Source organism: Scomber japonicus, chromosome 14 (genome assembly GCF_027409825.1).
Source record: "Scomber japonicus isolate fScoJap1 chromosome 14, fScoJap1.pri, whole genome shotgun sequence".
Lineage (NCBI taxonomy): Eukaryota > Metazoa > Chordata > Actinopteri > Scombriformes > Scombridae > Scomber > Scomber japonicus.
This window is the reverse complement of record NC_070591.1, coordinates 32,830,550-32,843,821: the sequence shown is the minus strand read 5'-3', so window position 1 is coordinate 32,843,821 and position 13,272 is coordinate 32,830,550. Positions and strand designations below refer to the sequence as shown.

The 13,272-nt window shown below is 39.4% G+C and overlaps 1 protein-coding gene across 1 annotated transcript in view; it reads left to right on the top strand.

Annotated features, from left to right (window-relative positions):
* Positions 1-2,047, top strand: part of hspa12a (heat shock protein 12A) — a 32,268-nt gene extending 30,221 nt beyond the window's left edge. Inside the window, exons 11-12 of the mRNA XM_053332817.1 lie at positions 134-237; positions 1,416-2,047. Coding sequence (XP_053188792.1) covers positions 134-237; positions 1,416-2,047 — 736 coding nt within the window. The remainder of the gene's footprint in view (positions 1-133; positions 238-1,415) is intronic.
* The last annotated feature ends 11,225 nt before the right edge of the window (positions 2,048-13,272 follow it).

Sequence of the window (13,272 nt, the reverse complement as noted above, 5' to 3'; positions counted from 1 at the left end):
CTCCTCTCCTCTCCTCTCCTCTTCTCTTCTCTTCTCTTCTCTCCTGTCCTCTCCTCTTCTCTCCTCTCCTCTCCTCTCCTCTCCTCTCCTCTCCTCTCCTCTCCTCTCCTCTCCTCTCATCTCCTCTCTACAGTGTGGACTTTGTTAAATGGTCATCTCAGGGGATGCTTAGGATGAATCCAGATGCTATGAATTCCCTCTTCAAGCCCACCATAGACCACATCATTCAACACCTCAGTAAGCTACACCTCATTTCTTCAAACACTTCAACACACACATATCTTATCATGACGTTCCCTATATGGCACAGGTCCTGTCTATATCTTATAAAGTACTACATTTCTCAAAATGTTTACACAAGGTACGAGCAACCTCAATCCAGCACAGTACCAGTTTGAACCCATGTTGTTCTGAGGAAAGTTTTTTTTTTGTTAGTCTGTTTTCTGTTAAAGGGGGTTGAGGGTTGAGGGTTGAGTGGGTCTCTCTGAAACCAGCAAAAATACATAATTAGATTCCTTAACCAAGGAAAAGTATGTCATATTAGTTTAGGATCAACTGGTTTTTGGATTGGTTCGCTCAGATTGTTTGCGACTTGTTTTGCTTTCCTTTATGAAGTCAGTAACTTAAAACACATAAAATCAGTCTATTCACAGTAGAAAGCACAATGTTTTGTAAGGAAAATGCAGCACAATGAGAAGAAATAGCAGTCAAAGTAACAACATCTACAGCCTCATCTTTTAATATCGTCATCTAGAACCAATGCTGGTAGTCCATAGCAACTCAGTCTGTGGAATTCTTTAACTTCTATCAAAGATATAGTTCAACATTTTGAGAAGTTTAGGATGTTACTAGACTAGTTTGGCATAAAGACTGGAAATAGTTAGTCTGTGTCTGTCCACAGTGAAAACGTACACCTACCAACACCTCCAAAGCTCACTTATTAACACATTATATCTTGTTTGTTTGATCTGTACACAAACAAAAATGTAACAATGACGATTTGTAGCTCACGGGGGAGTTACAGTAGGTGGTGGAACTACAGTATTTGTTCAAGAACAAAAATCAGTCTTGTCACCAAGGTGAGATTGTGAAGTCTGGTACCAATGTGCCTGTACCTAGACCTCAACCTAAACTACTTCACTAACTAAAATCTGGACAGATAAATTCTCGTTTGTCTAGAAAAAGGTTCCAGTACGTAACTCTAATAAAACAAACTGTTCTTTGTACATTTCTATTTGTGTATGGACTCAACAACATTTTAATTATTGACCTTTAGAGGTGCTGGTAGAACTTTGGTAGAACTTTGGACAGAGTTGCGAGCTGGTTCTTCAGCTAGCCCAGGAGATCACAGTTTACTATATGTACTCGTAACAATTGGTTGTTTTGTTCATTCAGAGTCTGTTTTTGTCCTCCAGATGAGCTCTTCGATAAGCCAGAGGTGAGCGACATTAAGTTCCTCTTCTTAGTGGGAGGTTTTGCTGAGTCGCCTCTGCTACAGCATGCTGTCCAGAACATGCTCCAGGGCCGCAGCCGCATCATTATCCCCCATGACGTAGGCCTCACCATCCTGAAAGGTGCTGTGCTGTTCGGCCTGGACCCCAGTATCATTAAAGTCCGCCGCTCTCCCCTAACATATGGTGTAGGCGTCCTCAATCGTTTCGTGGAGGGCAAGCACCCACCAGAGAAGCTGCTAGTGAAGGATGGCACGCGCTGGTGCACCGACGTCTTTGACACCTTTATCTCTGCCGACCAGTCTGTAGCGCTGGGTGAGATGGTGAAGCGGAGCTACACACCGGCCAAACCCTCCCAGCAGGTTATCGTCATCCATGTCTACTGCTCTGAGAAGGAGAGTGTGGGCTTCATCAGCGAGCACGGCGTCAAGAAGTGTGGGTCACTTCGCTTGGATGTGAGTGGAACGGAAAGCACAGCGCCACGCCGTGAGATCCAGACGCTCATGCAGTTTGGTGATACGGAGATTCGTGCCATGGCAGTGGATGTGTCTACCGGACGCACAGTCAAAGCTAGTATTGACTTCCTAAGCCATTAAGTAGAGAACAGGAGAGATAATGTAACAGAATTATAGGAAGCAAGGGAAATTGAAATATACAGCTTACACACATACACAAACAAACACACACAACAAGCTGGGGATATATACTGGAAAGTGGTTAAAGTTAATGAATCTCAAGACTCAGTCACTCTCAATTTAGTTTGAATGGTAGATGGTTTTTGTGAAAGTGTTCAGACTTCACCTTAAATCAGGCTCAAAGTCAACTGTAGAATCCATGTTACAGTGTGGAAAAGGATGAGGCAGCCTGGATGAGTGTGTTGTGTTTTAGGTCAGTCACTTCACTCCATAGTGTCCACACACCACAAACTCATATACCCCATGCTGAGGATATAGCTTTGTTGAGTCGAGTTTAAGAGCTCCTGACATGAAAGGTAAAGGCTTACTCACTGTTAATGCTTCATCACTTCTCAGCCATAATGTATTACAGCTTTTCAAACCTTCAAAGCCAGAAAAACACAGACATACACTATCATATAACCACACAAACACACATTATACACAAATACACATTCAGAATATGTCTTTACTCTATTCAGTTTCTTTAACGTTTTCAGTCAGATTACAACAGATTGTTAATGATGCTGATTTATGCAATGTAATTGTTCCATATGGTATATTATGTGCACTACAAAACTGTTTTATGTGATAGAAGCTCAGAAGGATAGAATTAAATGCCATGAAGCTTTGTTGGCAAGTATTCACTAAGTATGACATACAGTTCCACTTCACTACACAGTTGTGAGAACCGTACAGTGGATTTGCATGATTCAGACTTTTAACTAGTAACTGTGTATACTTAACACTGCTGCCAACCATTTTTCAAAACATAGCATATGATTTTAGATTGAGTTTCTAGATCCTAGACAATAATTAGCAATAGTAATCCATTGACGTTAGCATTTATATGATTCAGTTTTTTGGTCTCGGTTGGTTTCAGTTGGTCTCAGCTTGAAAGTCTACAAGAACTAGGAAAAACCATTTCATACAGTTGGCTTACGTTTTTAGCTTATTCATATTAGCTATTAGCGTTATGAGCTGTGGATAGCTGTGTAAAACATTCTGGCTATGGGTTGACCAGCAGCTGGCTATGAGTACAGCAAAACAAGCAACACAACACTTACAACAACATATTATAAATTCAAATAATGTATGAAGTTGATATGGTTAATGTTAATGTAGTCAATGTTAGTTTAGCAAACACAACATTAACATTCATTTGGAGTCACATTTGTGTCCACCTGGCTCTAATTTGGTCTCCACCATAGCCTTAGCTACTTTGCTCTTTAGCTGCTATATGCTCCACTATGTTCACTAGCTAGTCAGTAACATTGTGTGTCTGCAGTTTGATGTTGGAGTTTTTCTGCTTAAAATAGCATTCTTTTAAAATAATAATAGCACAGCAATTTGCAGGCCGTAAAACCAAAACAATGAGCTGAAAAATGCTAAAAACCCTCGGTAGAGTGGAGGAGACATACAGTAAAATGCTAATTCTCTGTGGGTTTGTCTCTATGAACAACCCCTTCCACATTACATATAGTTATTTGATCCACAATATAGGTTAGTGCTGTGTCAAAATATGCAGCTTACTAGGCTAAACAGTTGCATACAGTTAGCTTAGTTTTTTAACTTGTTCGAACAATTTGCTGTTAGCCTAACTAGCTCTGTTAGGATCTGTAAATATTGCACATTCTGATGCAGAGCCTTAGCTTGGAAGGAAATAAATCTGTCTGAATAATATGTATGGATGATTGTATGCTTTGAAGAATGGCTAGCAATAATGTCAAGTATCAAGATTTTAATCAATATGCCAAATCATGCAAAACCACCAGTATGTTCCATAAAGGCTATCCACAATTAAATCTGAATCCAAGAATGTGAAACAATCTGAAAAGCAAGTACAGCCATCAAATGCGCTTAATTAATTGTTGCCTTTATTTGTTTATGCTTCCGATTATTGCATTTGGACAAAATGCCTCTTGCCCACGTGAATATTTTAAATCCAGGTGTGATTCTGCACAAAGGTGCAGGCCAGTTGAGACAAACAATAAAGTGTTTATTTCTGTAAATACAGTATTTAAATATTGTACAGATTTTTAGCATTGTTTCAGCAGCTTTAGAGCCAAGAGTATGTGTGCGTTTGTGTGTGTGTGTGTGTGTGTGTGTGTGTGTGTGTGTGATGCTTTCACATGTACATCTCTCTACATTTTTTTCTCTCATCAGCCATAGCATATGAGAGGCCGAGGCAGGTTTGCCTGCTGTGTTCATTCAGAGTTAGAGATTGGATGTGTCGCCTGTCTGTTCCTTTATTTTGCAATCACAGAAGAAACTTGAATACCTCCGTCCTTAAAAGACCATTTCAATAAACAACTCTGTCTACTGTCAGTTAGTCTTTAAAATGGTAGCAGTCTCTGAATGTGTCCTGTCCCCTTTTCAAATCATCCTTCTTACAGTAAGTTCTGTAAAGATTTCATCACGATATAATACGACATTACATATCCATCGAGTAAACACTGCTAAGAACTTACGGCATTAATTTTAGTGTTATTTCTGTGATAGAGACTGAAGCATAGTCAGCAATAACCACACGATTGAAAGTCATAATTCCAGATGATTAAGAAAAGTTTTAATGTCTTAATTAAGAGTGCCTAGTATGTATAACCTGCGATGTCAAGATTCACTGACCCCATCAGAGCATACTGTGTATTCCGTCTCCTAATGATCTAATGAGCTTTACATGTCAGTGTGTCTTCCGACGTCATCACTGAGCAACGCTCTGATGGTAAATTCATATCATCTGAATGTTCTACAATCATCTTACATGCTTGTGAAAACACAGGTGGAGTTAAAGGGACATTAATGTGACATTAATCTCTTGGTGCATTCATTTAGGATTTATACATTTTTCCTTGGAAGGTCAGAGCTGTCTATGGTTTGGTTTAGGCCAGCAGCGCTTATTTAGGTGTCAAGACCTCATTATGCTTCTAACTAACTAGGCCACTGCCTCCCAAATCTCAGTGGGCAGACTTTCATCCAAGGCCTTCATGGTGCTGCACATGAGGAGATGAAATGTGACTGAAGTAATTGCTGTGTAATGTTAGCTTGATTATCAGACCATCTGTTTCCGAAAGCCACACAAACTGCTGTTTGATGATCTAAAAAGCGTTTGAAGCATATCAAGGCCTTCAGACTTGAACTAAACATGAAGTACTGCACAAATGAATTCTGTTGCTTGAGGGGAATCCACCAATTCCATTCAAATTTTGGCCAAAATGTTGCTGTTATAAATGATGTTGTTAGCTTGTTCCCGATATTTCATACAGAATTCTGTGCCTCCCACCTGCTGTGGCAGCCAAATACCCAACCACAACGCCAGATCATCCTTACACAACTCAAAGAGGCAGATTGTGTTTACAAGACTTTCCACAAGTCTCTAAGCTAGCTGATTAGCTCAAGATAGACAATGAAAACATACCATAAAGAGACAACATATCACTACGATAAACACCGGAAGGATATTAAACCTTCTGACGGTCGTTTGCTTGTTTTGCTCAAGAAAAAGGCAGAGTAATCGTTGAGTCATTGGTATTGATCAACAGCTCTTGCAAAGATATATTAGTAAGTGTGCTATATAGTGTTTCCAAGATCTTTATATCTTAGTAATCTGATCTTATAGCCAGTTTTGAAAGCCATTTTCTTAGATTCTTTATTTGATTATGAATCAAGGCTCGTCTCGCTTTTTCAGTGTCAATGTACAAAGTCGCACAAGCTTCTACAAAGGCGCACTCGGCTGTCCTCAAGCACTCTTTCTCTGCAATGCACGTTTCGCATGTGTCACATAGGAATGACCATCAACAAGTTGATTGCTATTACTAATACACAGAAATCAAGGTTTACCACTGATGATGATGATGATGATGATGATGGTGATGGTAGTGTCTTCCTCAGCCTTGTTGGTGTTGGAGAATGGTTAGATGGCTGCTGCTTTCTGAGCTGATGCAGATGATGCTCATAACTGACGGCAGCTCATAAACTACCATTACAGGGCAGCACTTCACATACTTAACTGATAACTAACCTTTGATTTCCTCTACATGTCTCAGTATTCCCACAGGTTGAATATGGAGAGGAAGAATTTAACATATTCCTATTGTTTCCTCGGTTAGATAATTATAATGTATTCTGTGCAACCTTCAGTATTATGTGACGCACAGTATACAGTTATGTAGCAACTTTATACATAAAGCTATGATTAAAATGATATGAAGATGTGTTTCGCCAACATTAGCTTGCAGCATCTGACTTTTCAGCAGAGATGTCGATCAGTTTGAAGCGGTTCAGTGGATGTGATTCGAGGTAGCAGTCTAACCAGCTTGCATCATGTAAAAAAAAAAAAAAGTATCTGCTTAACACTATCTAGACTATACAGTAAATACAGAGAATTTTACAGCTAAAATGATTGAGCTTGTAGTTATGATCATCTCAGCCACTTTGGAACGCAACACAGTGTGCACAATGTTCTTTTAGTCTTTTATTGATGATGCTAAGGAATTTTTTTTGTTTTTGTTTTTTTGTTCTGTTTTTTTATCTTGAGTTACTTAAATGTCTTGTTCTCTTGCAATTTTCACACAGTAATGGGTGTATTTTGATCAATGCCAGGTATTCACTGTCAGACTGTCACCAATAAAAATGTATGTGTATTTCAAAGAACAGTCATTTGTGTGACGTCTTACTTTTACTTTGGCACAATTTCGGATATACTGAGGTCATGAGTCCAGGTCCTCTTTCCCCCAGAAAACAAAAGACAAGAAGTACAAGTGAGATTCTTTTTCATTCCATGAAGGAAAACTTAGTCCTTAAAGTCCTCCTCCAGTCAAATATATGTTTTCCTTCTTGTTCCTTCAGTTGGATGTCTTAAGTTTGTTTCCACATTCATCTGCTGAAGGTGGAAAGTTTCTCTGTGCTCACCTGGAATCTCACTTTAACACGTGGACCTACAAATCCTGGTGCAGTATGTAACTTACACAACTGTGATGTGGAAACTTTGAATCTCCAGTTCACATATACTGAGAATTGACTTTTCAGTGAAGTAAAATACAGCTTGGTGCAATAGTTAACCTTTTAAAATGAACAATATCTGCATATTTATAGATCAATGAGGGAGAAGGAGTAAATGGTAAAAGGATTGTACTTATATAGCGCTTTTCTAGTTTGTCAACCACTCAACAAGTGCTTTTACACTACAAGTGACATTCACATTCACACACACATTCATACACTGATGACGGGCTGCTACACAGGGTGCCATTCTTCTCATCAGGAGGAAACCAACATTCACTCACACATTCATACACTGTTCAAGGAGCCATCAGGAGAAATTGGGGGTTAAGTATCTTGCCCAAGGACACATCGATATGTGGACTGGAGGAGCCAGGAATCGAACTGCCAATCTTCCAATTAGTGAACAATCGCCCCGGCTGTTTTTAAGGATTTTAAGGGGGGAAAAAACTTTTTGTAGGGGAAAAACATATCAGACACAATGAGGTTTTTATATGCTGTAAAACAATAAACAATTCTGTTGAATGAATATATTTTAATGTGTGTATATGTGGGGCCAAATATAGTGAATATGAGAGCTATTGTAACTTGCAAAATATCACACCATAACATCCTCAAATTCAGGAAAAAATATTGATATCCAATGCTGCTTGCATGAATGATTTTAATGATGGTCCAGAACTAAATAGGTCTCAGCTATCCAGTCTTAAAGTCTAAACCTCCCATACTGGATCCCAATGAGTATAATTTAATTATAACATCAAAACAGATCTTATAATAAAATCTGTAACAGCATCTGGATTGTGGACTGGAGTTTGAACAGGTGATGAGGCACTGCTGCCATCAAGTGGATTCAATGAGCAGTTAGCTTCAGATTTTCTTCTTTTACACTGGGAGTCCATTTTCAGTATTTTAATATAGGATGCCAAAAAAAAGAAGATAGAAATATTATAATGGTAGTAAGTATGAAACAAGAAATACAGTATCATTCCTGCTCAATACCAGTTGACGGTTGTTAGAAGGTCACAGCATTAATGACTGATTCCACACACTTGTTTTACTCATACATCACCTGTGTGTAGTTGGTATCTAAATCTAAGTGTCTCCATGTACAATAATGCACACAGAGAGTGAGAGAGTGAGTGAGTGAGTGAGTGAGTGGGCTTTTGGAGGGAACACACTCCTCCTTTGTTTTTCCGTTTGTATCACTGATATTTCACAATTTCTAGTTGTCCTTAAAAAGGAATTTGGCAAACCAACATCTACCAAAATGTCATAGATGAATTATCAATATGGTGTCATGTTATTATTGCAGTTTTAAAAGGGGTAGCTTGCTAGCAAGACATCAAGATAGTTTGATATTTGATATTTGCTAATATGCTAGTTTTTGACATAACATTGTTCACACAGTTTAAAGCACCAACTGTAATGAATCCCAGTGTCTATTTTCATTTTCTTAAATTAACAGGGATGTTGTTAAATGTTCTTAAACAGAAATATGAATAGATTGTCATGGTTTGGACATCAAGAGGAAGCATAGAATAAGACTAAAGATGACTGCATTGCTAAAATAATGTGTAGCCTACAATATCTCAGTTTGCTTCTTGTTTATTATCTAGTTAGTTAGTTAGTTAGTTAGTGAAGAACATTTTCAGAATAAATAGCACCTGTGCAAAGAAACCTGAGCACATCTTTACAGCTAGCATGAAGCTAGGTTCATTTTCTACTGTTTACAGCTGTGTTCTGTTCTTTACCTCCCTTCTTGTTAGCCATCATTTGCACACAGTCACTGCTTCATTGGAACAGTTAGTAATGATGTTGGCAGATGAAATAACTGCAAAGCTTCTGTTCTGAAGAAAAAAGAAAAAAAATCGCTCTGTGTTGTTTCTGCTTTGCTGTAGGTTACAATAACTCTCATCCTAGAGCCATTTTCCATTAAATTCACAGGTTTTTCTTTTAGTTCCCCCTCACACACCCCCACCAGTGATTCACCCAGAGGAATATGAAACTAAACACAGCCACTTATTCAGTAACCAGAATACATTTACGCAATGAGTGTATTATTCTTACAGAAGTGGTGGTAGAGAGCCACTCAACCCTTCACAGGGCAAGGTTGTTTTTAGCTTGGATGTGAGGTGTGTGTGTGTGTGTGTGTGTGTGTGTGTGTGTGTGTGTGTGTGTGTGTTAGGGTTAGGCTAAGGGGACTATGGAGACAGAGTGAGAGGGTTGGTTAGGTGTGGCCGATTTCCCTCAAATAGCTATGAAGTAGAGTAGTTGCTACGGCAATCTGAAGGGACCCAAACTCTCCAAGTGGCCCTTTAGTTGCCGGTTCGGCTGCCCTCCCACATACACGCTCTCTTCCAGCTAATGGCAGGGTTCAAAGCTGCAAGGCTAACCAATGAAATCATGGGACGATAACAGGGAGCTTGACACGCTCTGCGCTTTTTAAAGCTTCACTCAGTCGAAAACAGACAGAATGTAAGTTCAGTAAAATTTGTTTGTTTGAATTGAATATTTGTGTAACCTTCTTAAGTGTTCAGGTGTAAAGGTACGCCGGAGCACTTAACATGCACACATGCTTACACCCTCACCCACCTACACACACACACACACACACACACACACACACACACTCACACACACACATACATGCTGATACTGACTGAATGAGACAGACTAAGGACAGTGGGATAGTCCAAACTAAATTTGGTGTCTTCTCAGTCTGTTGAATATGATGTACACTCACTGCAGCTCCAGCTCTGTGTAACAGTGTCCATGCTTATGAGAGACAATGAGACAGAACACTGCTGTACTAAAACTAGTTTAAAACATGTTGCCAGCAACCAAGCATATCTGTAAAATGTGAATGGTGCTGTGCATATATTTTAATCTACAAGCTTCTATGTGTAGATCTAAAATTCTGACTTTGCTGACTCCTTGTGGCGGTGTCAGAAAACACACTGGCAGACAGCAGTAGAAACCACTAGACCCTTGTCCCTCTATATATTTTACTCAGAAGAAACCCAATTGAGGAGAGGCATAGAGAGAAATTAAATACAAAATATTAATTAATTTAACATAGTACGCATGGTAGGGAAGGTTGAAGATGTGAGAAGTACTTGGCGATTAGACACTATCTTGTTTGTTCAAATATCTGTGGATCCTCCCCATCTTTGATTAAACCATTTTGTTATGTTGTTTTATTTTTCAATCTATTCACATTCTACTCCCAGTTTTCAACATCTATTTCACTTCGAATTCAATCAGATTCCATGGTCCTGTCTGTTGAAACTGTTTACCTGATTTTATTAGAAATTCCACCAGTTTGAAATCATTTAAAAATGACTTATTATTTATTCTTACTGGAGCAATTAAGTAATGCAACATCATAACCGCTCTCACTATCATATTCTGTCCATTGTTAAATTGTCACCTTTCTTGATACAAGTTTTTATGTTGTATGTCTGTATCTCAAAAAAGTCATCATCATCATCATCAACATCATAATTTTCAGGAGAAGATCATGCCATGAGTTTTTTTTGTGTCCACATAGTTTAGTGTAATTTAAAAGGGTTAAAATGTTTAAATAAACATATGAATACCTTACACACATTCTTTTTTTGTGGACCCAGAATAAAATTTCTGCTTTTTATCCATATTGAGAGAATATATTAGATGATTATGACAAAAATGTCTAAGTGGTGTAACCATAAAAACTTTGTTTGTACCAAATAATAAATTTGCTTAAAAACGCTAAATTCTCAATAAAACGCCTCAACTAGTTTGGCATCTGTCCGGCTCTGAGATTGAGTTGATAAACATGTGGCTCAGAGCAAGCCAACACAACAATGCTCCAGCCAATCAGAGACAGGGAGCGTTCATGCGCGTTCACGGTCAGACAGAGGGGGGCGGGGGAGGTTACGTAGTGTACGCAGTCGGAGCGAGAAACGTCTGGTACAAACATAGTGGAGAAGGAGAGGTGACCAAGAAACATCCAGAGAGGACAAAGTTAGAAGAACATTTAATATAAAAGAAGCACTTTGACCAGACAAGGACCCGCGGACACATCAGTGTGGTTTTATAGCGCCGGATGGACCAACGAAGACCCGGTGGAGGGACAGACGGAGAACCGACGGAGGAGCGGAGAGTGAAGGTGGACGCTGCTCTGCCGGACAGGTGAGTAACATCAGCTCTGCTTCACATAAACTGTAACGTTACCTGCTGACATTCAGCTCACTGTCTAGTTAGTCATGCTGTTGTTGTTGTGATGCTAGCTGTAAAGTAGCAGAGTTGTTACTACAGCTGTTTGACGCTCTGCACATTAGCTTCGCAGCTAACGTTAGCAATGTGCTAACGTAACCTACAACGTAGCTGCTGTGTATCTGGTGTTTGTTCACTGCTTTCAAAGTGTTTACAGTCATGAAGACATATAAACACAGGTTTGCTATCACAATAATCTCACATGAGATTGAGACGCAGTCTGATGTTAGCCAGGCTAGCCATGTTGGTCAGCTTGCGCAGTGGTTATGTCCGTTACCATGACAATGCACGTCCATGAACTTGGGGTGGAGCATTGACTGTATAAAACAAGCCCTAGAAGGAGCACGAAGGGAGGGGGAGGTGGGGGGGTGTTTTGGTTTTCACTCAAACATCAACAACTTTTCTCCTCGTTTTCTCCCACATTGCTTACTATACCTTTAAATACACCGTAGGTGGATACAAATATTTCATATTTTACATTCTTTTGTCGTTACACCATTTGACATTTTCAGGAGCATTCAGTCTTACTTTTGGTTAAAAAAATGGTGCAAATGTCACTTCAAATGACATAAAACCAACAAAAATAATATAAGACACAGTAACAAACAACATTGAAAATAATACGAGCGGGAATAATAAGGTGACATCAGCAGCAGGTATGGCCCATATATCAGGACCTGGACATTATGGGACCCAAATGCCTACAAGGACTTGGATGTCATGGGGCCTGGAAGCCCATCAGGAATTTGACGTTGATGAATCCACCTGTGAGGAGCTCAGATGAACAATAAAAATAGAGTTATTATTATGCAAGGCTGTGGCACACCAGACCTGTGGTGATTTTTACAGAGAAACATTAGAAAACACAGCACTGACTAAAGCTGGATAACCAACTAGAAAAAGAAATGTGTATAAGAATCTGTACTACTATTATTGCTGAAACAAAAGTTTAAAGATAGGAGCCTGTCTTGAAGCGATGCATGTTCCTAAATGAAATTACTACACACACAGGTGGTCAATAGAAGCCCACATATCATTTTGCTCCCTGCCAGCATAATCCAGCCATGGTGCTGATAATGAACTTGAAAAAATGGATTTAGATACAGAACTTGATGCCAGCTATTAAATATAATATAGTTGGTAAAGCACCAGCTGCCACGTGATCACTCCCCTGCTAGACGGTGTCGGGGTAATAGTGAAATATGAACAGTTTGTGTTGGCCAGGCTCCAGCTGCTGTGTGGTCACTTCATGCTTTTATTTCATCTTGGTTAGATGACTGTAATTTGTTGTATTTGGAGTTAAAGCCAAAAAAGATATCATGCCTTCAGCTGGTACAAAATGCAGCTGCTTGGTTTTTAACAAGAAGACAAGATCACATCGGTCTTGTTATACCCTCTCTTCACTGTTCTATTATTACTATCGTTTTCTTTTCTTTGTAGTTGGAGATTTTATTCCATTTTAGTTTTGTATCCATTGACAAAGATCATGTTATTTGTGCAGTATTTAAAAGAAACATTTATTGGGTTTGGTGAGAGGATTCGGGAGGCGTCGATTGTGGTGGGATGATTAGAGTAGAGGAGGGTGTCAAAGATGGTTGATCAGGAGCCAGAGGCTGGTCAAGGACATAGGGATAGTAGCAGTTGAGAGGGAGGAATGAAAGGGCTCGATTGTATGGGAATGAACAGGCACTGATTGGCGTTGTGACGTGGTAAGAGCATAGGAACCTAGGGGTCAAGATTCAGGATGGGGGAACGTCCTGTACTGAAAGAGGGAGAATGAGAATTACTGAGACGGAAGCATTAACCCAAACATCCCTGTCTTTGATCATGGTAGGAAACTGGAGTACTGGGCGTAAACCCATGCAGACACAGGGAGAACATGCAAA